The sequence below is a fragment of the Solea solea genome, chromosome 4, assembly GCF_958295425.1.
Source record: "Solea solea chromosome 4, fSolSol10.1, whole genome shotgun sequence".
NCBI lineage: Eukaryota > Metazoa > Chordata > Actinopteri > Pleuronectiformes > Soleidae > Solea > Solea solea.
Genome location: NC_081137.1, coordinates 16,366,256 through 16,391,286, shown reverse-complemented (window position 1 = coordinate 16,391,286; position 25,031 = coordinate 16,366,256). Strand labels below are relative to the sequence as shown.

The 25,031-nt window shown below is 40.2% G+C and overlaps 1 protein-coding gene and 1 non-coding gene across 3 annotated transcripts; both read right to left on the bottom strand.

Annotated features, from left to right (window-relative positions):
* Window positions 1-489: 489 nt before the first annotated feature.
* On the bottom strand, window positions 490-25,031 carry gdpd5a (glycerophosphodiester phosphodiesterase domain containing 5a). Of its 2 annotated transcripts, none has more exons than XM_058628439.1 (16): window positions 24,689-25,031; window positions 15,962-16,136; window positions 10,822-10,925; window positions 10,634-10,727; window positions 10,489-10,548; window positions 10,301-10,399; window positions 9,369-9,462; window positions 8,982-9,127; window positions 7,720-7,802; window positions 7,438-7,588; window positions 6,382-6,612; window positions 5,926-6,071; window positions 5,684-5,831; window positions 4,794-4,876; window positions 2,328-2,440; window positions 490-1,448 (listed from the first exon to the last, which is right to left on the bottom strand). In XM_058628439.1, exons 2-16 carry the CDS (start codon window positions 16,076-16,078, stop codon window positions 1,357-1,359), a joined length of 1,761 nt encoding a protein of 586 aa, XP_058484422.1. In that variant the 5' UTR covers window positions 16,079-16,136; window positions 24,689-25,031; the 3' UTR covers window positions 490-1,356. The 2 variants fall into 2 exon arrangements, with proteins under 2 accessions (XP_058484422.1, XP_058484423.1); XM_058628440.1 differs by having other exon boundaries at window positions 6,391-6,612.
* Window positions 9,810-9,881, bottom strand: trnap-cgg (transfer RNA proline (anticodon CGG)). Its single transcript has one exon. It is a non-coding gene; the product is annotated as a tRNA-Pro (tRNA).

Genomic DNA, 25,031 nt, shown 5'->3' with positions numbered 1-25,031 from the left:
TGAATTAAAAACGGAGGCACTGTTTACTGCTGGTTCCTCGTTGTCCGTCTAATAAGAACGAACGAACGAAACACTCCAAGTGAAATCAGTGCCGACATTTTCAGTTTAGTCTGGAGAGTGTTCCACGCACAGAAGAGTGTGCAGATGTGGAGGAACTAAGCGAAGATCAGCTAAGTCTGTGTACACTCAGACACAGACGTTCAGATTCAATATAAAGTTCACAGTGATGAGTGAGTCGACAGCAACCAGTGACACACTGCCGTCGTCTAATAAAGGCAGAAAGGTTGCAGATACTAAAAGATAGGAGAGAAGGAGGAGGAGGCAAAGGAGAGATTACAGCTTCAATAAGAAAACCAGAGTACTCAATTTTAGTTTTTTCACGACAAGACTGCACAAGGCCTGACTAATCGGGGCCGAGCAGCAATAAATAATGATACCGTCTGCATGAAAATGCATAAAAGTTCACCATCTGCACACAAATAATACAAAGAAGATAGAAAACCTTCATAATTCTCGAGTTTTATTGAACATTTTGACACATCGTCTAGTAGTCTGAATTATTCAACTTCAAAATGCAAAATATAACAATAACAATAATAATAATCTACAATATTCTACCAATCACTCCATTTAACAAAAAGGCAGCCGTGTGAAACATGTCACTAATAGGACTATGCAGTAGTTGAGTCATGGCAGACAGAACATTGTTTGTACTTTGATGACCCCATCTGAAAATACCCCTAATGCCCAAATCGCCCTTAAAATAGGACATCAGTGATATATATATATATATATATATATGTATACAGTATATATATAATAATACTAATAATTGGAAATGCAAATTGGTCCAAACCATTGGAAATCCTCTCAGAGGGGAAAAAGAAAAACATGAGAATGAGTCGTATTTACATCGGTGTACGTTACAGACTCTACACAGCTCATTACATCTGTTATAAAACAACAGCAAAGTCAATGACGTGGAAGGAAACGCGACGGTGAAGCTTTGATCAATCGACAGAACTTCTGAGAAACACAAGTTCTTCTTCATGGACCCAATCATTACACATGTCAGTAGATCCAATGATGAAAATTCATAAATAAGGAGTTCTCTTAGGACGGGCGGGAGGAACTGTGGGAAGAACATGCTGGGATCCAAACCAGTGACCTTCTAACTGTGAGGCAACAATGCTAACCACTGCCCTACCATGTACCCATTAAATTCAGTGTATAACAAGAAGGTGTTAGATTGTACTAATAAAAAAGCTGAAATACTCTTATACAAGTGGAATTGAAATACTGACCAGTCCATGTAAAATGATTTGTTATGTCTTATTATTGTGTCGTCAAGTTACGTCAGCGCCCGAGGCCTCCGTGAGAGTATCTCGCGTAGCCATTTTCCGGATATAGAGAAAGTTCCTCTGTGCTGCTGAGCCCGTTGTCAAGTTCTGAAATAAATGGACATTTGCAGCTGTTAGAACACGCGGCAAAAGACATGAGTCCTGATGTGTCTGAAGACAACAGAGAAGTTAAAAAACACGAGATTAAAGCTCGGATGGCTCTGAACTATTGAGATTTTAATGAAAGATAGATTTTTTTTCTTAATAAACAACAGACCAAAACACCAAACCAATACATAAACATAAGTTTGTGGGCCAGAAATTAAAGTTTTAATTGTAAATAGCCCAGTATTTAAATGTATACCGTTTCTTAAACCTCTGATAACATATCATGGTCATTTTATGATTTAAATGTAATACATTTCTTACGTATAGCCCCTGTTAGAAGCGTAAATAAACTGCACATTCAAACAGGAGGCCAGTGCAGAAAACTAACGTGTAAAATACTACAGGGTGACGCGTTGTTGGCCATTTGTCGTCTGCTGTGGAGCTGAGTGAAGAGCTACAGCAAAAATAAAGCTTTATGGCGCATCGATAAATTCTCTGCAAAGTGTTCCATCTTTTATTGCCGCACCTTTGTGCCTTCACTTCTTCCTCTTGCAAATTTAATTAACACCTCGAAGCACACAAGCACACAATTTATGACATGAGTTCATTTCTATCTATCGGAAGTAAAAAAAAAAATAAAAATATGGATGACACTGTTTCACTGTTTGATGGTCCCATTGATGGAAAGGTCACTATTCTATTCCTTGCTGAAAAATGATTGAGAAAACAATCTAAACACGTGAATATAGATGTAGTGAGTCATCTGTGCTGTAAAGGTTTGTGTGCTCATCACATAAAGCTACATTTTTAACCTTACAACCAAAATATAAAGATTATTTGACAGTAGTGTTTGTGGTACGAATGTAGTCAAAGCTCCACCTGAGAATATGAGCTTCTCCTTCATGATGTTGACGTCCCTACTGGCCCGTGGCACCACAGCGCTCAGCATGATCTGTTCTGGGTTGTAGTTCTGCATCCCGCTCATTCTCCACCTATTACAGCAAACCATTCCAAGCACAGGGTTCCACATGAGGCAATGACTCAGTAGAGATATCATATAGGGAGGTGATGAAAGTCCAATAAATGGGAACATCAGCAACATCATTATCTCAGTGCGGTTATAAAGCTTGGGTCATTCTGAACCTCAGTCCAAGAACTTAGTGTATATATCAGTTCAAACCATTTTTAAAGAATTAGAGTGACTGAATCCATCAGCGAAAACTCATCATAGTCGACAAGGTCTATTTTCAAATGACTCCACTGGCTACTTTCTATAATGAATGAGAGGACTAGAGTTTTTAATTTAAAACAACTCACTATGAAATGTATGATGGAGAATGAGGGCCAAACTGAACAGGAAACTTCGGTTAATTATTTAGTTTATTCTTATAATATCACGACTTTATTCTCGATAGGGTTACGACTTTATTCTCATAATAATCTGACTTTATTCTCGAAAGATTGCGACTTTATTCTCAAAATAGTAAGACTTTATTCTCATAATATTCTGACTTTATTCTAAAAAGATTACGACTTTATTCTCGAAAGATTGCGACTTTATTCTCAAAATAGTAAGACTTTATTCTCATAATAATCTGACTTTATTCTCGAAAGATTACGACTTTATTCTCGAAAGATTAAGACTTTATTCTTGAAAAATAACGACTTTACTCTCATAATATTACGACTTTATTCTCATATAATATTACGACTTTATTCTCATAATATTACGACTTTATTCTCATAATATATGAACTTTATTCTGGAAAGATTACGTCTTTATTCTTGAAAGATTATGACTTTATTCTCATAATATTACGACTTTATTCTCATATAATATTACGACTTTATTCTCATAATATTACGACTTTATTCTCATAGACTGTTTTTCCATGATTCATAATACAGCAATCGATCAGTAAACATGACATGGCGACACACTGATGGACAAGAGGTAAAGAATTTGATGTTAAAAACAGAGACAGAGGCAGAAAACAGAGACCAGTGCACAGTGGCAGCAGTTACCTGATCATATGAAGGCTGACAGATGCCAGGGGGCAGCGGAGGAAGGTTGCATGCAGAGCAGGCACAGAGCACGGCACAAAGAGGACAGAGGAGAAGTGAGAGGTTAGAGCACAGAGGAGAAACACGGCAACATTCACAAGACAAAAAAGACAGGAGACAAAAATAGAAAGAAAGAATGAACAGTCAGTGTAGAAGCAGAAGACAAGTGAAGACAAAGCACAGCCCAGGTTCACTCACACTTAAAGACTTTGGAACAACAGCTTTTTTTTTTGTGTACATGTTAAGAGAAAATAACATGTTTTTATGTTAATATAAGGTTCGACCACCACAACCTGTCTCAGGAGATGCATGCTATTGTTTTCAAATGCCGTAAGCACCACAGAGGAAACCGGTTTCATCTCCACATCTATCCCTTTATTGATCGATGCTTTTTGAAGCAGATAAAACGTTTCAAAACATGACAGTTCTCCTGGAAACCACCAAACTAAATGATGCCATACATCACAAAACATGTACCGGGAAGTGAATACCTGCCTCAAACCAAACACAGTCCTGCTCATTTTAATAGATACACAGTATTTACACCACCCAATGTAAGGTTTATGCCACAGCAGCCCTAAATTAACAGCATTAGTAAAGCACATTATAATTTCTTGATTAACATGTCATCATTATAGTTATTTACTTGCATTCCTGAACAAAAAGATTAGTTTTAGTGGTTGAATGTTAATGCTCGATTCATTTCTGACTTCGACCCAATGAGCCGGCACAAATCTGGGTATTTGCAAAATAAATAACAATGACATTTTTATTTCTAAACAAGTTTTTGAAAGATTCCTAAAGTATTTATGTTTTATCATTTTTGACAGGTGGTCATTAAGTATATAGACTAAATATCAGAGGTGGAAAGCAATTACATTTACCCCTGTTACTTTAATTGAGTAGGTTTTTGTGTAATTTCTAATTTTCCTTTTACTTAAGTATGTTTTTTTTTTTTTAAATACTGCACTTTGCTACATTTTAAATCACATAAAAAATGTTGGCCTGAATCAAAGGTGTATGTGTGAGATGTGTGTCCCCTTGAAAGAGCCCCAACCTTGTTAAAAAAGTAACTAAGTCACTTTAGATTACATTTAAACAACCTTTTTTAGTACATTTTAAACCAGTACAGTAACTTTTACTTGTCCTTAAGTAAAATCTTATCAAAATAGTGGTGCATTTACTTGAGCAGAATATTTCAGCACGCTTTGCAACTCTGCTAAACATGAGAAGTCTGTGACTTTCCGGCGTGTTGTCTGAAACGGTCCAAAGTGTACTTACTTCTGGAAACTGAAAATCCCGATGACTATGGCGAGAGAGACCAGATCTGAAGAGATCCAGATGAAGTTGTAAGCGTTCTGGCTCTGCAGGTCGAGGAAGAAAAAAAAAAGAAATGACGTGTAGTTTCCCGTTAGTGCCACTGGAGGTCGCCCTCAACACACAGCTAACACACAGGACTATTCAAAGTTACACACTTGTATATCTTCAAAATCCTCCACTATATATATGAATTTCTTGGATTTATTTTTCTATTATTGTTATTTATAATGAATGTATGAACTCACCAGGTGAATGAAAGCATTGCAGAGATGTGTGCTACATAAATATGTATGGAAAAACCACATCTTTGCAAGTATAACTTAAAAACACCAAGCGCACACACACACAGCTAACAAAACAGAAATGGTGTTAAAGCAGAAGACAGCTGCTGCTGAGTTCAGGTCTTTGTCCTTGTCTTTTTTTCAGAGGTCCTGTTGTTGTCTAACACCACACTGAGCTTCCCTCATATTCATCTCTGTCCTTCCCCTTTGCGTCTAGCTGGGCCCTTGTCAGTCTCTGTCTTCTCTCCTGCTGTCCTCTTGTCTTTCTGTGTGACCTTGTCTGCACAGTATGTGACTGCATATGTGTGTGTGTGTGTGTGTGTGTGTGTGTGTGTGTGTGTGTGCGCAGGTATTACATGGCGGGAACTTGTCTTCCTTCAAAAGCAAGCTCCTGTAACATCATTTATTACGTTTTAAGGTGAGGACATGTCGTATGGTTAGGTTACGGTACGAGTTAGTCTCCAGGGAATGAATGTAAGTCAATGTAATGTCCTCTGAAGTCCTGGGAAACCAGACTGTGTGTGTGTGTGTGTGTGTTTGAGAGAGAAAGAGAGGAGGGTTGTTGTTTACCATGAGCCAGATGGGATAAGGCACCTTTCGGAGGACTTGAGGGGCATCGGAGGACACAGAAGGCACCCCACTACACCACAGGAGGGAGTAGAGCCAGGGCTCATTCACCGGGTAGACGCTCACACTCACATTATTGGCCAGATATTCTCTGATGGGAAGAAAAATACAATTTCAGAAAACAGAAAAGTTTCCCCCTTCTTGAGTGTTTCCCTTGTTGCCGCGCCGTCGACGCTTGCTCTTACTGTATGTCTCTGTGGCTGGCCTTGCTATAGTGGAGGGTCAAGCTCGTAATTCCTCTTTGCCTCATCTCCGCCAGCGACAGCTTCTCAGTCGCGGCCTGTTGAAGCCCTCGTACTCGCCCCCTGTCGGAGTCGGGGGTCCACGTCACCTGGCAGAGACACAGACAAAAAGGAGAGGAAGAGACCCTGATCAGACACAGCGTATGTACTTCATAATGGGAAATTAGGACAATTTTACAACACAAAAGGTGATGTTTGTAGGACCAAGGTGGATTTCCCACAATCCATCTCTCTTAAGCAATTAATAATAATAAGCAATTGTCATCCATGTTCAATGTAAATTACAGTAAGCTGTTAATCGGCTCAGTAACCGTTGTTTATGTACATACGCGACAACTAGGAAGTTCTACAAGCAGCACCTTTAAACGTGATGAAAGGAATACTTAATGAAAGCCTTACAGTCCTCACCCGCTTCTGGGAAATGCCTGCCTTCTGCACAGCCCACAGCGTGTCCATGAACCAGCTGCGGGAGCGCGGGTGCTCCGGCGGCGGCTTGTGGATGTTGAGCAGCGCCGAGCTGTTGGCTCGCGCCGCCAGACGCAGCATCTCCACCAGGGTGCAAACTGTCTGGTTGCCTATTCTGCTGCGGTCCCTCGCTGACAGGGCTCCTACTGTCCAGTAGGGGTCACTCTGGGAACAGAGGACAACGAGTGACGAAGAGTCCGACGCTGGGACTGATAAATAGTCACAGCTAATTTTGACTTACTTTACATGCTTTTTTTTCCAGCTTCTTCAGGCTAAAGTGTCACATATTTAAAGTGACCTCTACAGTAACCCAGTGTTTCTCCAGCACACCTGATTCCAATGATCGGCTCGTCAGCAGAAGCCTGATAACGAGCCATTCATTTGAATCAGGTGTGTTTCAGCAGGGAAACTTTGAAAACATGCAGGGCAGGGACAAGGTTATTATCGCTAACTGTAATAAAAATAAAAACTAGAGTTTAAAAACATGTGCTTAGTTTTCGTCTATGTAAATGTGTTCATACGTAAGCTTTATGGGTTCATAGGAAGAGTATTTGTTGTTTCTCTGCCAGCAATTTTGAAAGGTGAATTGGGTTGAGTTGGCTCATCTAAGTCTACTTTCTTGTAGACACGGAGGTTGTTCATCTGTCCTAATACAGTATATTTTTAAAATATTTTTGTTGCATACTCCATATAACAAAAAATAAAAACTAATAAAAACTAGCTCTAAAAACGAATTAAAACTAACTAATCTTAAAAACAAAAAGCCAAAACTAAATAAAAACTTAAACTAATGAAACATCCCAAACTATTATAACCTTGGTCAGGTTTCCCTGAGGACCAGGATTGGGAAACACTGATCTAAACCCATTCAAAATGCCAAAGATCACAGGATTTGACACAAAATCACAATTTTGTGAGAGTATTTAATAAAACTTCAAGAAAGTATCCCCAAAAGAGTTCAAGTTGTATTAAATACAACTGCATTCATACCTCCAAAAACCACTGGCCTGCATTTAGAGACTTAATATCTGTCCAGTTGAAGAATGAAGCATCATAAAACTGTCTGGCTGGAAAGACCTTCCTGACGTCTGTGGTTCTCCTCAGTGTGCGGTCTCGCATGAGGAATGGAACCCCGTCCACACTGACAAGAGAGACAAAGAGGGTCACATCTTTTGTCTCATTAAACTTAATTATTCGACCAAAAATACTACATTTCAGCTGCAGAATTCATTAAATATGAATAGGTCAGGAATTAAATGTGTGATTAATAACCTGATGGTGACGTCGGCCTCCAGGGAGCTGGCTCCATGCTGCAGGGCTCTGTTGAAGGACACCAAGGTGTTTTCTGGAGCCAGCTGGAGCAGAGAGAACACAGACAGACAGACAGACAGACAGACAGACGGACAGACAGACGGACAGACAGACAGACAGACGGACAGACAGAGTGTCAGTCACTGTGTGCAGACGACACATATCCAAAGGATTATGAAACATGTAAAATAAAGAGGAAAAACATGATTTATAGAAAACACTGTGTTAAATGATTAAAAGTGATCATACACGTGATAACCTGTACTGTAGATGAGCAACCACAGATATTAAATGTAATATTTAAATTGAACAGAAAGACCATAATTACAGATGTGCTAAACATACAGACAAACTTCAGGAACGTTATGCAGTGTTTGGTCCAAATTAAATTTGCTCCTATTCATTTGAAAGTACGACAACAGAAATGTCATAATATCATATCATAGTTTACCATAGTTACAACTTGATATTTAAAACAGTCAAATAAATAAATAAATCAATGTCAGTTTAAATGTAAATATCTCCAGTGACCAGAAAAGTTTGAAGTTTTGGTTGTTCTATATTTGACGATACGCGCTATAAATGTTAGAAACAACTTCTTTAAGTTTTTCATCCTTATGTTGAGGTTTATTAGTAAATATTTTGTTTCGTGGGCTAATGAAAATAATAGTGATTGTTTTCAATATAGCAGTATTATAGTTCAGTCCAATACTAATAATTATAATACTAATACTAACAATAATAATAATACATTTTATTTGTTGGTGCTTTTCTGACAATCAAGGTCACCTTACATACAAATGCAAACATAAAAAATAGAAGTATGATATTCTGAACGGGTGAGTTTTTATTGGATGAATTCATTTCTACTTTTGAATTAATGCAAGGTCACATTGTTCCTTTAGTTTTGTCCATGCATCCATGTGTGTGTGTGTGTGTGTGTCTGTGTGTGCACACTGTACATGTGCTCACAGCTCGTGATCTGGAATATTCGCGCTCACAGAGGCTGACACAGAGGCTGACACAGAGGCTGACACAGAACAGCACACTGTGCAGATAAGAGCCAGATACAACGTAATCAATAAAGTCTTGGGCTGCTACTGGACCAGGATGGACAGGATATGAAAACCTGAGAGTTTGGAGCAGTGTCCTGCTCTGTCACCACCTTCCACTTGACCAGTTAAGTGGATCAGACAGTGAAGTCTGGCAAGGCACCAACTCACCACAGGAGCTCCCCGTCGGCCAATGACGTCTGGTCGAGGTCTGAGGCCGTGGCGGTCCATGACGCAGGGGCAGGTGAATGTGAGCGGCGCTAAATAGACCGCCAGGAGGATGAGGACGTAGATCAGCAGCACCATCACCTGGAAATCTAAAGTTAGTTCTAAGTTAGGTGGTGTCATTGTAGTCTCCTGTGCAAAGCTCAACTGTTGTCAGTGTATTACAGTAAAGTGATTAGCTGTTCTTGAGGGGCCCCACTCTCAGCTCCGGACTCTAGTTAATTGTCTGCCCCCCTGCTTGGAATAAAATGACCTGCAGCCATCGTCATCAGCCCTTATTTCTAACTATAAACAGAGATGAAAAGCAACTGAAACAGAACAATCAACACTTACTGGATCTCTCTCGGCGGACCACATATCCAGCCACCAACCAGCTGATAGCTGTGACTGTGACCAAGGCACCAATGTGCAGGAATGGTGCTGTGGACTGGAAACAACAAAACACAGAAAAGGTGGTTAATTCATGCTTATTTATTACAGAGAGGAACAGAGTGTGAAGACAATAATTAGGTCATAAGTACATGTTTTTTTTTGGGGAGCACAGAATTCAAATCGTACTGCCTTTAATGAACTTTAACAAACTCAAACCGGAATGAACTTTAATAATAACTCACATACCTTCTATTAATAACATGTTTCATCTGTAACATCACACAAATTCACTATAGCGAGAGAGCATGGACTTATAGCTGCATATACACTGTCATAAAGATTCAACAACTATATTGGTCCACGACGGGCAAATGTGCAGGAAGATTAGAGATGCTGAAGAACGGGCTCGTCCGGGATTTGAACCCGGGACCTCTCGCACCCGAAGCGAGAATCATACCCCTAGACCAACGAGCCACGTGGTATGAGCTCAATTACCATGGATTTAATTCAATATCATTGAAGTAGCACTCTGAAATTGTGGTAAATTTACTTGAGTGAGTGAGACGATTGACTTACTCTCACAGCTGTCTGTACAAGCTGTGCTTAGCTCAGCACAAAGTCTGAGACGATTCATCAGCGAGAAGCAGTGACGATGCTGAGGTAAGCTGATTTACAGGCGACTGAGGTAATGGACACGAGAGGGATATCAACCTTTTTTAAGAGGGTCAAAATAAATACATTTCATATTATTGATGAGATGATTCTTGTAAAGCCCCTGTCTGTAATATCCAACTTGTAGAGTAGTGCTCCATTATAAACTACGTCATTTTAGTAAACCCATGAAAACGTGTAAGAAAATGCGGGAAGTGTCATTTTTTTGATGCTACACCAACCTGCAGTGACACAAGCAGGATGTCCCACTCATCTCCCCATATGTCATCAACAGAGACCACACCAGAGATAGTGGTGAGCAGTGTACCCAACACTCCAATCTGTGGGGGTGAAAGAACAATTATGACATTTCAAAAAGTGTGTGTGGACCTAATTCATGTCAGCAGTGTATGATGTCAATCAAAAATACCTTGTGAACCCAGTAGAGGTTCAACTGCTGGCCTAAGGAAATGTGGAAAAGAGCTAAAATCTACAAAAAAAACAACAACCAGGATTAATTGATTGTAGATTAAATAATCAATAATTAATGTCTGCAGTTATAAAAAGACTGTTACCAGTAAAAATGTAATGTAGCTGAATCCCACTGTGGTGGATGCGAGGATGGGGATGGTCTCATCCCTCCACTCTCCTGAGCGGTTGTATACTGACCTACAGAGGGAACAGGTTCACGGTACAACTGTAACTGTTCTCCAGGTTCAACTGGGACTCTTATGAAACATGTAGGTCATCACATCCCACTCACCAGTTGAACTCGTTGAAGTCATTCTGAGCCACCAACCAGAAGTACGCCCAGAAGAGAAGCAGAAGGAAAGACGTGCACAAGATGGTGAACCATGCACACTCCCACTGTCAAGGAAAACACACAAAAAACCCACTGTTTAACTCACTGTTTGAATGGAGGTCTATGGGAACATATGAGCATGCTCCCCACTTATGACAATAAATCAATAAAAAGTGTATGGTTAATAGTTTCAGGTCTTCCTCAATCGAATGTGACGTCACATTTTGTCAATTATGTTCCACTCTAGAGGGCAATAGACGACAAGATAGGGCAGATAGGCGTGGACACCAGGGTGATTGACAGCTGGTATCATCCAATGGGAACCTCTGAACCCCAACATGGCACAAAGCAAATTGTGATTCTGGAGGCTTCAAAATGGAAGGCAAGACTGTTTGTGGGTGACAGGATTATTTTCAGGCAACTCCTGCCTACTGCAGCTTTAATTCCAGCTGGGAATCTTGTTCTAAAATGTTTTAGTATTGCGTCGTTTGTGTCTGCTGCCACCATGAGGCCAGGAAAATGAATTATTTATTAATTCTTTCATTCATTCATTGTCTACCACTTTATCCTCCACATGAAGGTTGCAGGGCCACTGGAGCTAATCCTCGCTGACAAAGGGCGAGAAGCTACTGTACACCCTGACCCTGGAAACAAGAATATAGAGACAACACAAAACTTCACTCAAATAAACTTTAGAGTGTCCAATTAACCTCTGCATCTTTTTGGACAACAACAACTGGAGAAATTGTTTGTGTTTTTAGCGATACATTGTTACTTTAAGCTAGGCTAACAACACTGCGAGATTCTATTAATTCCATTTTAAATTATAAACCTGTTTTCTTATTTTCTCACGATGTTAACGCGCAGTTTTTCAAACTTGAAATGTGGGACAAAGGTATAATAGAGAGCATGTGCACCTCTCAAGGACTCATCCCTTCAGCAGTTAACAGGATTAGCGGCTAGGAGCACGGGAGGGGAGGTGTGGAGTGTGTGATAGGCACCGGTTGACACATCCTGCTGAGCACTGATCAGCTTTGCAACACACTGTGCCTGAACTCATCGTTTCACCGGCTTATATAAGAGGCGGGGAGATAATTAGTTGTGTGTTTGTGTGTGTGTGTGTGGTACAGGTAAAGAGCAAATGGCCTCACTGATGAATGCATGTGCAAATGCATCATGGGACGTCACTCATATGTAAATGGATGATAGCGCCATAACACGACAGCGGCGATATGAGTAAATGTGGTCGGGAATGAATAGAATCGGGGGGGGGGGCTTTTTTTAAATTGGTTTAGCAGCTACCTGAAGGTCAAGTGACCGGGTGCATATCTGTAAGACACTGAGCCAGAGTCACGTTGACACCTGCACGCACGCAACCAAAGACCGGTGAGGATACTGACCTCAAAGGTCAGCTTCATAGAGCTTGTTGTTTCCAGGCTGGTGATGCTTGTATTTGGAGAATACATCTCAAAGCCACTCCGTGATGCACCAAATTTCTGAAAATGGCATCTGTTTATTCATTTTCTTTCACCCGCAGTCTTTCCAGTATGTTGTTTGGTAGATAAGAGTAGGTAGATGCAAGCAGGGGGGTCAACTAGCAGGGTCAGAGGAGGTCTTTGACTCTTAGAGGTGAAGTAATCCCCGGCGGCTGAGAAAATCTCCTTGGAGGAGAATATGGTGACCAAGAGAAGCTTGTTGACGGTAAGAAAGAACACGGCTCCTCTGCTTTGGTTAGGGACGGACAGGATTTATCAACCACTCTCACTGTGCGGCGCACTTCATTTGTAGGATCAGCTGCAAGCTTTCCTCCATTTCTCCCATTAGAAGGCCCGGTGCAGTGCCTAACTTCTGACAGCGCTCATAAATCCCGATCTATGTGCCGACTTCACGACATGACGACACTCCCCCTCCTGCTTTCCTTCTGCCGATAAACGCCGCACACAACGGCCTGTGTCAGACAAGGTCAGTGTCACACTGATGGAGCAAACGCATAAAAACAGGGAAAGAAATAGAGAATAAAGTCCGAATTATTATTCAAGCAAAATCTCAGACGATCAGCTGCAAACCTGTGTCGGGATGAGGAACGCGAAGCATTTTGTGAAGTTACAATTCACAAATAAAGGAAATACTTAGTATTTTTGTCACATCAGCACCACATTATCTTTAGCATCAGGACTTTGAAAAGATTGTGCAAGAGACTGAGTTTGTTTGGAAGAAAGAATCACACAGACTTGGAGGAAATCATCTTTTGTGGAGGAAGAAATGGCTGCGAGTGGTCGACTGCAAGGTTAAACGCTGATTACATCTGTGTGCTGCTGGTACTCAATAACTATACATTAGATAATGATAAAAAAATAACTTATATCCTCATAAAATTACAACTTTATTCTTGTAATATGACTTTATATAATATTACGACTTTATTCTCATAATATTGCGACTTTATTCTTGAAAGATTCTTTTCAGTTTGGGCCTAATACTCATAGGATATTGTTCATATTACATCACATTTTTTCTTCACAGAAATGGAAGTTTGAAATAAACAAAGTAGAACTGAATTACACTGGTGTACCATGATCAGTAAAACTTAAGGTAACACTTTATTTTAAGGAACACATATTTACCATTAACTAGGGGCTTACTAACATGCATATAAGTAGCATACTAGCCCTTTATTAGTCATTATTAAGCACGTATTAACACCTTATTTAGGAAAAATCTTAATTCATGTCATAATAGAGGTAGAATAAGGTTATGTAGAATAACAAAATGTGCATAATAATGACTAATAAAGGGCTAGTATGCGACTTAAATATGTCAGTAAGCACCCGTGGTCCTTAATATAAAGTGTTACAAAACTTAAGAGTTGTTCAAAAACACAACAAATCATGAAACATGATTACAAACAGTGGATTACATGTTTCCACATGTAGCGGACATGAAGCAACATTAACAAACGGTGCCTGGTCACTTGGTTAGGGGTTAATATTAAATCCTTTAGCTCACCAGCTCTACAGAAAATGATGAAACTCTTTACCTGCTCAGTGCTCAACTACTGCAAACTCCCTGGTAAACTGCTGAACGCTGACTCAGTCAGGTGATACCTGAGATTCTCCCACTGTGGACACATCATCTCACTACTCTATGAAAGCCCTCTGCTGCATCCGTGACGTAGCAACGTCTGGACAGTGTCCAGAGCCAATTCTAAAGACATTACCCAGGTCTGGTAATGGCTTTTGTCTGCTTATACGGTATTGAACAGACATCAGAGCCACAATAAAACAGGTATGCAACCATAATAGTACACTGAAGGACAAACTCAAGTGTCTTTCTCAATAAAACAGGATTATTTTAAAACATGAACCCATTAAATAGAAGCCATTAATCCCACGACCAGTAGTTGTCCTGCCCTGAGTTTATTTTCTCTGCCGTGTTTTATTTATTTTTTTATTTTTAAGGTACTCCTTAAAGGAACTAAGTCTAACACAAAGCGACTGAGGTATTTGACCCACTGGTAACCTGGTTGACGCACCTCGCTTCATTAGTTACTGCCGTACATTACCGTTTGTGTTCAGTAAAAGTCCAGACTCAGTTCTGGTGATGCTGGACCGTGAAAACCTCTTGCTCTTCCGGGTCAAACACCGAACAACGACAGCGACATTGCTGCCGTTATACACCTGAGCCCATAGGTGGCAGCACAGCAGATTTACACTTTAAATCAGAACATTATAACGACATATCTGGCAGTTATTCGACCGACTAGGAATGACGGTACTGAGAAGCTGACGTCACAAACGTGTACTTGACGCACTGGAGAATCTCGCCTGTGATTGGACGGTCGTTCCTGTGGAAGTCCTGAGGGCTACCGTAATGACAAGTATATGGGCGCAGCGCGGGGGTCACACGCTGGACAGATCGCCAGTCCATGGTTTCTGAATCTTCTAGACATGGCAAACGGTCTAGGAGTTACGGTAATGAGAAGGACGCATTAAAAAATGTCTCGCCTCGTCTCTCACCTCGTCTCTCTTGTGTGGCAGCTGTGTGCCTGATTCACACATTTTGTCAATGGAATCGTTTATGTCCGAGCCACTGGCTCTTTGTGATAAGACCTCCCGCCGCAGTAAATGTGTCTGCCCAACACAGCTGGTCATCTGGATGTGATTTACACATTCAAACACTGAGCTGTTTCTGTTTGCTGTGCATCAGAGGGACGGTTTTTTGCCTAGTTAGCAGAAGACGTGAGAGAGGAAAATCTAATACAGTCGTGTTCTTTTAGCAACAGCCTTTGTGAAATGGAATTAAGATTCATAAGGGTATTTCTAAAGTAAGAGGACCTCCTCTTTATGCGGTTCTTAGTGTAATGTAAAAGCAATGCTGTGTTATCATCGTGGCATGGTTCAGTTTGGAACAGTACGCTTCAACATGGGGTTTAGCGTCTTGCTTAAGGACACAAAATGACGAGCAGAGCCAGGGATTGAACCCACAACCTTCCAATTGAAAGACAACTCGCCCTACCACTGAGTCACCATGGCTCAATCCTTACTCCTCATGTATTTTTTAATACATTTACTTTTAAAACTAAAGTACATTTGATATCAGAAAATGACTTTTGATATTGAAGTACGGTAAATATCATATAACTTAAGAGTTTTACTTCTGTACTTTTTACTCAAGTATCCCTTTTTGGGTACTTTATACAAGACTGTGTAAATGTAAATGCAATGCTGACGTTTTCTGTTGCCTTTCACAGAGACCTTGTTCTTGGCCTTCAGAACCACAACAAATCATTTAATCTCTGAGTTTACGTCAGGTTTCAGAGCACACTCATCATCAGCCTCTCATTTGTCCACACGTTCACTATTTACAGTGAACAACCCACTGTGTCTACTTTCTTCACTGAAGGATCTCTGTATTTGATGCCTCTGGAGTCTTTCGTTTGATCATTTTCATCAAAAGAAAATTCATATGAACAATTACAGTTCCGTAACACAGTACATTTGTGACACTAACCATACAATAAAGCAAAGATTTGATGAGTAAACCTGAAAGTTCTGATTGCTATGACGATCTCCGTCATCAGAGATCACAAACGCTATCTTACCTTGGAGCTGTCCTCTTGGGAACGCTGGTAGCGTTTCCAGCGGCAACCATAGATCCCAGTGACAAAGGAGACAAAGACCTGCTTCTCGTAGACCTGTAAGGGTTGGTGCTTCACCATGCTCCTTCAGCCTCAATGCACCACCAGTCCGTTAACATCCCACACAGGACTGGGGAACCTGTGCACAGGAACAGGAACAGGAACAGAGTGTTACTAAGCAGGACAAATTAGCCCCATCTCGGCACATGCAATTACACTGTTCATCAACACGCCGAGTCACGTCACGCCGCTGAGGTGTATTTTTACAAAACACAGTGAACGTGTCGTAAGCTCTGGGGCCTTGTTTAGAGTAACAACACCCATGAAAGGAAGTCAACACGCAATTCAATCGTGAGTCATGTCTCAGACATTGACATAATAACATGTTTGACAGTCAGCCCTCAGCTATCTGGGGATTTATGACGGCGGGATGCTGGTAAATAGGCATTTGTGTCTATAGGTGTAAGTTCATTCTGGAACGAAAAGAACTCTGGTTAAAACAAAAAGGGACATTTTGTCCTTAAGTCACTCCTGTCTCGGAGAGAAGTGTTTTGTCTTTGTTTACAGGTTTACCATAAATACGGTGGGTAGGTTTTTTTCACGTTGCATTTTCAGACTGTAACGTAACCTGCAATAATGTATGGGATTTATGTCGAAAGATACTCCAAGGTATGCATTTCATTTTTTGGCTGTAAAATGACGGCTTTTGTGAGGGATGAATCGCAAACTACACTCGATATGTTGTTACCATTATTCGACTAATCGATTATTAATTATTTTTAAGTCATAAAGTCATAGGTCATTGTTCTTTTTTTCTTTTTTTTAGTTTTTTAAATCATTAAATCAATTAAATCATGATTTCTCAGCTTCCTAAATGTGAAAATCTTCTGGTTTCATTGCTCCAAATTCTTGGTTTGTAGACAAAACAGGACAGCATCATTTCAATTTCCATGTTTAGTAAACACCGATCAACATTTGTTAACGTTGTATGGACCAAACAAATACTCCATTAGTCAAGGAAATAATCCACAGATTGATGAATGATGAAAATAATTGTTCTAATTCCCACATTCAAACCTGACACCAACAGTAGATGGCAACAATGAGATTTCTGGTCATTTTATGCACAAATGATATCATTTATGCGGCAATTAAGAAAATATACAGTTGATTAAAATGCGGTACGTAGATTTCTTTGTTGATTTTAGGACTGCAAAATTGTGAAAAATCTGACGCTTTGAACACTGAACCTGGTGATCATGACTGACTCACCAGCAGGATATTAGCATGGTCAATATGAGCATGCTGATGATACATTCAGTTATTCATTTATTGATATATCAGGTCACCAGGTTCTCACAGGACAATCATACACAATCAATTTCCCACGTGCAGTAAATCTCCACTTACCCTAACCAGGATCTACATTGGACACAAAGAGAACAGTGAAACATGGGATTGGAACTGTGAACATTCTCGTGCGAAGCTAGTGGTTACATTTTACCATCGTGTCATTATGTACATGCACAGATTGACAGTAAAGGGCTGTATGACAACTAAACCTGAGATGATGCATTTTTGTTTTTCTATTACGAGAAAGAATTGTTTCAATCTAGTAATCACACGGCAAATAAACTCTGATATTCAAACTCTGAAACAATGATATTGGAGGTCACAATAACAATGATATTGGAGGTCACAATAACAATGATATTGGAGGTCTCCTTTGGTGTAAAGTTTCATGAAAAGAGATGATGGAGGAAGAATACACCTCTGATGCTGCACTCTCACGCCACACTAACCCTGGACCAGTCCATGACCAGTCCATGACCATGAAGCTTGCCAGAGAGACACATACTCACACTTCCTACTTAGGCAACAATGTCGGTTGCAGTGACACGCTGAGCTTTTTTTATTCGTTATCGTTATTTGATAGCAGGAGACAATGAACGTCAGATGAAGGAGGATAAGCGCGTGTTTCCTAGTCAACGGGTTCCCAAACAAAAACAGATTGCTCCTTTGTCCTTTATCTCTGAGCAGAGAAATTACAACATGAAAGTAGGAACAGGCTTAATCGCTGTCTGTTTGTCTGTCTGTCTGTCTGTCTGTGGCCCGTGCACGGGCTTACACTGTCAATACTTTCTGAAAACAAAGGTTAATGGGCATGGTGGCACCAGGAAGTGAGTGGATCACTGAAGTAATCCATCCTATAGTTGCTGAGATGTTTCTGCACTGACGTTTTTGACTGGGGGCATTTTTAAGACCAAAGGATTGACAAAAAATATACCACTAAATGTTTCTCCTTTTTTTAATGAGAAGAAAACGTGGTCTCTGAAATAATAATTAATTAATATAATTAATATAACTACTAGTCTACACGCTATTTTAACCTATTTCTATTTTATATCTCATTTAGTTTGTATAACATCAATAAAATGTCATTACTCATATTTTTTTTTCTACCTTATCTAAGCTGTTATAAGTGTTCGGATTGTTCAGCTTCTTAAATGTGAATATTGTCTGGCTTCTGTGCTTCCACAGATCAAAGAAATCACTAAAATGGAATCATTTTTGGTTTGTGGACCAAACAAGACATTTGAGATCATCATCATTTCCAGGTTTGGGAAACACCGATCGACATTTTCCGAAATTTTATGGACCAAACAACTGGGGTTAGGTTTAGGCAAAGTGTGGCTAGGATTCCACACAAAGAGAACCTAAGTCGAGCTGGAAAAAGATCATGTTTTTTTTCCCTCATATCATCACAATATCATTTCCATAAAAAAACACACTGGAATGTCCTGAGAACATTGCAAAAAAGGTTTGTTCCAGTAACTGTATGTTCACTCCAGGGTTTTTTTTTTCTCAGGGGATAAGCAGGAGTGTCTATGTTTATGAATCATTGCTAACCTTAATCTCTACAACAGTCTTTAAAACGCTATATCCACCACCCTTTAACAGTTGACGGGTGAATACGTGGGAACTCCCCGGCCTCAGGAAACCCTCTCCTGAATTCCCAGGCGTTGGCAGACGTCCAGCTTTCATATCCTGACCCTGTCCTCAAACGAGGGGCCAACGAGAGCTGAAATCACAGGCTGCTGGTGCTTTAATTCAGCCATGACGGCTCATTGACTCTGTGTCTTTCTACCCAAGGTGCTTATATTAGATTACAGAGCTAAGGGCATCAGAATGAGGAGTTATGGATATCAGAATCACAATCACAATCAGAATCCTTTTACTGTCATTGCACATGTACAACGAAATTATAGCAGCAACCAAGTGTCAAAGTACGTAAAAAAGTACAGGTATTAAAAAAAAGGAACAAGGTGTTCAGTGCAAAAGGGACATAAAATAGATAAATAGATAGTATGTACAGTGTTTGTAACAATATATGCACATTGTCCTTGGGTGGTGTGTGTGTGTGTGTGTGTGTGTGTGTGTGTGTGTGTCAGTGTTTGTTTGTGTTTAGTGTAATGTGTTCAGTTTGTGTTCAGTGTAATGATGGTATGATATGACCTCCTCTCCTCAGCTCAGAGATATGGGTTTTTAGAAATGTTTAAATATATATTTTTTTAATTTCTTTTGTATCTGGTGCAATATGCTTATTTAAATGTATAGCGTGTTAAAGCTACAGTGTGTTCTTGTTAGCATTGACGTTTTTCTGTCTGACGTCTGAGATTAAAGTCAGAATTCTGACTTCTTTTCTCAGAATTCTAACTTTTTTTTCATAGAATTCTGTTTTGTTTACACAAAAAAAATCACATGTGGCCCTAATCCTCTTCTGTATAATCTTCATGAACATGTCACATTATTTGTATGCAGCAGTTCCTTCACATGAAAACAGGCTGTGACAAGCAAGACTATCAGACCTGACTGAGGGAGCGTTTGTGTGTAATTGAGCAGCAGCACAGCGGCGGGTGGAGGCAAGAACAATTTATCCCATCAAACTGCATTTGGAGGAGCAGAATAACAAAATGTTGCTGTTGCAACATCTTTTTTGACGTAAAGCAAATCAAATCACTTCCAAATCAATGCTTTCACACTACAATCCATCCTGTCTAATGAAAGGTTTTAAATAAAAACAAAATCCCCTTTAATCAATAGAACAATGACAGCATGAAATGGAGAGAAGCGGAGGGCAGACAAGAGAGAACCAAACCTGTGCCACTGCAGCTCCACCAGGTGAAGCAAAGCCGTGTGATCAGAGGAACAAAGGCAAGGTTTTCTGCTTGAAACGACTCTATCATTACAGAAATCTAAGTAAACATGGAACTGTTACCGGAAAGTGAAAGGCAGAGTTTTCCTGGATTTTGGATAAGGGTCAACCCTTGTCATTATAAAGTGAATAAACAATCCTTTCAAAGAAATATCTTGTTTGTGTTAGTGTATTTAAGACATCTTATCACCTGCCCTTTTGGTTCAGAATGATGTGTTTTTGTATTGAATTTAACACGTTATATTGACAGTGTAACCACAGTGAACATGCACCAACACAGTTCAGACATCACTGAGCATAAAAGCTGTTCACGTGGGGGAATGTAAATTCTGAGGAACCCGCATTTACCTGATGTTTTGTACACTGTTCTACGACACATCCTTGTTCGCTGAACGTGGTTTATCTTGCTGCAGTAAATGTGCTGTGATGAGTCAGCAGTGTTGGAACTTTATTGCTGACAATTTTTTTTTAATGGAAATTCTATTGTATCTTTTAGTTTTATCCCGTTACAGGCCGAGTAAAGTCACTTTGCTCATGTGGAGGATAAAGTGGTGGAATATGAGTGAGTGAATATAAAGTTCTTTAATATCAGTACAATGTTTAATATGAATATGAACAAAAGGCCCTTATCTCTAATGAAGGACCATCTTCATCTTCATATCATTTTGGACAATTTTATGCAGCCAGTTAGTGGAAGGTGATGACAAATCCAAAACCAGCACAAATGGATGTAAGGCACAGTGAAAAGTCCAGAAAAAAAACAGAATCTGAGGTACTAGCAATAAGCTTTTCCACTTTGAAACACAGTCCCAAAGAGCATAAAACAAAAAAATTAATGTACAGTACTAGCTGTAACTATTGTTTCTCTTTAAAAATGTAAAAGAATTGAGTTGGTCAAAGTGCATAAAATCAAAAAGGTGCACAATACGATAAAAAAAAAAGAGAGAAATATTTGTCACATAATGATCCTCGAACATCTCAAAGTGCATTTAACAGAATAGGAAATAAACAGCAATGCCATCAAAGCTATCAGGCTACACAGAGCGCTGCATCCATTGCCAGTTCTACTGTGGGAATTAATGTCGGAACCTTTGAGGGTGTGTGTGTGTTTTTGGTCAAATTATTCAAACGTACTTTCAGTGTTCAGCCTGCATGTTTGACAGAACTCTCCCTCGCTCTCCCTCGCTCTCCCTCGCTCTCCCTCGCTCTCCCTCTGTTGTGGACTTTCCATTGGCCTTTCATTCTGCTGGCTTCAGGCCACTTTCCTCTCATGAACCTGACATTTACCTAAGAAGGCTTTACTACTCTCCTCACTTCCTTGCCAGCTTCCAGAGGAGTAACCTAGTTAAACTGTCATCGACCCAATGAGGCAGCAGGCACCTCGCTGTGCCAAAGTTCCCTGCGTTAAAACCATGTGCTCGTTGAATTATAATACAATAAGCCACTAAATCGCAGTCGACTGACCAACTGCCACGTCGCCTCTGTTATATCTTGTGTCTATTATTAGCTTCACGCCTCGGTCACTGTCACCTCCTTCCGCGCTTCCATCGTTATAGAATTTCATATTTGCGTGCATTAATAATATCCTTCATCATTTAGTTGATTTAGCCCAAAATAGAGTTTCCATTCGCGTCATGTGCTCATTATCCACGCGGAGGGAGGAGGTATGAGGAGGACTGCAAACAAAGCTGCGGGGAAAGCTTATCCTGAGCTTGTGTGTCCATCAGGGGCCCCGAAGACACGGTTCCGCTTATGAGACCTGCTCTCTGTGCCCTGCACACCATCAGCTTCGGTTTCATTAAAGATGATTTACCGCCCAGTCTGACAGATAACTGCAGGAAGGCCCCGTGTACAGATAGAGATGAAAGAAAACTGCTACGGTCACATGCTGTGCGTCTTCTACTAATCAGATCGGGGAGGACAAAAAAGGACAGAGCAATGTAATTACAGCGCGATCCGTTCGCCGAGTAAAAATGATGATGATGTCACCACTTGGATGCCAAAAATGTTTGTATACAGAACACCAGCTGTTAGATAATCACACCACACACCACGGAAAAGTGCATACAAGGATAATGCCACATTATAATAATTATAATTAAATCAACTAATACACTTCTGTCCACCTCCTCAACTCAGTTAACCATTTCACACAAAATGGTCTCTGTCATCTGACGGAAAATGCATGATGGGAGATGGAGTCAGATTGAAATAACTCAGTCATTTTAATGATTTAAGGATTGATTTGGCAGTTATTTTGTCCATGAATCTATTAACCCTTAGAACACGGAGCATTCAGGGTGCTTTTTTCCCCCCATTACTTTGTTAAAACGTACATACAGAGGCTTGAACGTGCAACATAGAGCGTCTTATATCCTTTTTTCCAGCAAAAAGTACTCACATTTTTTAAAATCTGATTGACTTTGTGAAATTTGGAAATACGGCACCATCTCAAAGTTCGCTTGGCTCGCTTTTACGAACAAAAATAGAAGAAAAATAGTCTTTTTTGTGACTTCTGCACAATTATCACTACTCCCACTTCATTAACGAAATATGCGACGTAAAATGAATCACAATTTTGACTCAACAACAACGCAACGAAAATATAGACAAGATCGATAAACACACACCCCTAGTATGTCCACATAAGGAGTGTATTATTCCCACCATAATTTACCAAGGGTGCATCTGTGGCACAGATCCATGCAACGTCAGCACGAAGGGTTCAGTACTTGGTCCAAAATGGTGGGGGAAAGAAAAACCAGTGTGAGAATTAGCGACATCTACTGGTGAGACGGGAGATTGTAACAAATGAAAAACTCCTCTTGCCCTTCCAAGCACACCAGGGAGCAACGGTGGCCTTCGCATACTCGAAAGGAAGGAGTTATGACTCTTTTTCACGTAATTATCTTCTGCTTCAAAATGCCACACTGTTGCTGTAGAAACATGGCGGCCTGGACAAGCCTTTGCCTATGGTTCCTATAAATACATACTAAGGCTACAAAAACCAAGCGATATTTATTTTTGAAAGCAGTGATATACTTAAATGAACATATTCATGGGTTGTATTTTCAATTTCTGCCAATAAAACCTCCTAAAAGTTGCACACTGTACCTCTAAATCTGAAATCACAAAATGTTTTTTTTTTTTTTTTAAAGAATTAAGAAGAAGGCAGTAATGCAATATTATGGATGTCAACTGTTGTTGACCTACAACACCACCCTAGCAACAATTTAATAGATTAATTGTTGCAGCCCAAAGGTTCAGACCAGCCTTTGTCATCTTTATGTACTTCCACACATTGACATTGCTGCCTGTGTAATCTGTAACAAAGTAAAAACGAGAGAATATTCAGTTCTGTGGTGTCAGTGAAGAAGCTCGGGAAATGTCTTTCTACCACGCGGAGGATCTGGAAATCACAAACTATTGTTTGATAGGAGAAATATGACGAATGTACACCCGCATCCTCTCTATCCACCTGACTCTTCCCTCATGTGCTCTACATCATTGGTTCTCAAACGTTTAAATACCAAGTACCACCTTAGAAAATATTGAGCTCTTGCAGTAACACCAAGGTTAAAATACAGTAATGTAAATTAGAGGGTGGTTTGGTGATATATCGTTGTCTTTCCTCATGCGATATGATAATCCATACCAAATATTGTTATTTTAATGAACAAATGAAGGCCGGTTTCACTCGCTACTTCACGTCTCCTCAAGGTGGCGCTGTTCAAATGAACGAGGGAAACTAGGGCAGGAAGTTACACGACCAAGAAAAGGTAGTTTACTCCATGTTATGTGAATAAATAGAAAAGTCAACGAAACGTTAACACGACAAGTTAAAAGTGCCGACTTTTATCTTGTCATGTTAACGTTTTGTTTTCTTCAGTCAGACAGATATCGCGATGTATCGCTATGTGATTGTCTTGCAATACGTATCGTGATATTATTGGTATCGTGGACCATGTATCACTCTACACTGTGATTCCCACCCTCACTGTAAACAGGTCGAGCAAAGTCAGCGACGGACTTTTCACAGGAGGCAGATTTATTCCCAATAAGATCACACTGATATAGTGAAATCACATTGAGATGGAGTGAGAGATCAGGTGACTCTAATTACTATTGTTTATTTATTTATTTTTGTTATTTGTTTCATTTGCTACACACAAAATTCCTCAGCTCCACTCCGATCACAGACCCTGGTGTATATACACAGTAGAACAGTATTTTCTTCTGTACCACCAGAAGAAGCTCACGTACCACTGGCGGGACACGCACCACAGTTTGAGAACCATAAGCCTTGCATGCATCAATAAACACATCAGACAGATATGACTGTACTGCAGAGTGGTAAATGTTCACACTTTATGAAAAGTCACAAAAAGTGACGGCAAAACAAAACCCAGTGCCAGGTGACAGTTACACGGATTAGGTTTGATGACGCTAATCCGATAAAGTGCGCACAAACTCACCTCCACTGATCCACTGAAGACTGTTTTGATCCCACGCGGCGGAAAACGTCACCAGCGTCCCGTTACCGTGTTGACATAATTGTCTGTAGTTGTTGTTTTTTTTCCTTTTGCCCGCTGAACTTTATGGCTTTATTGTAACAAGTGCGTGTAAAGTTTCCTGCAGAGAAAACACGATCGGCCCAAGATGTCCGTGGAGCAGCAGCAGCAGCACGCACGCACGCACGCACCCCCCCCTTTTTACGCAGCGCGTTCAAATGAAAACAGTGACTGTTATGATCAATGAGAGGATCATCTCTGAGTGAGGAGAAGCCACACGGACCGTCAGTGCTGCTGGAGCACAGTT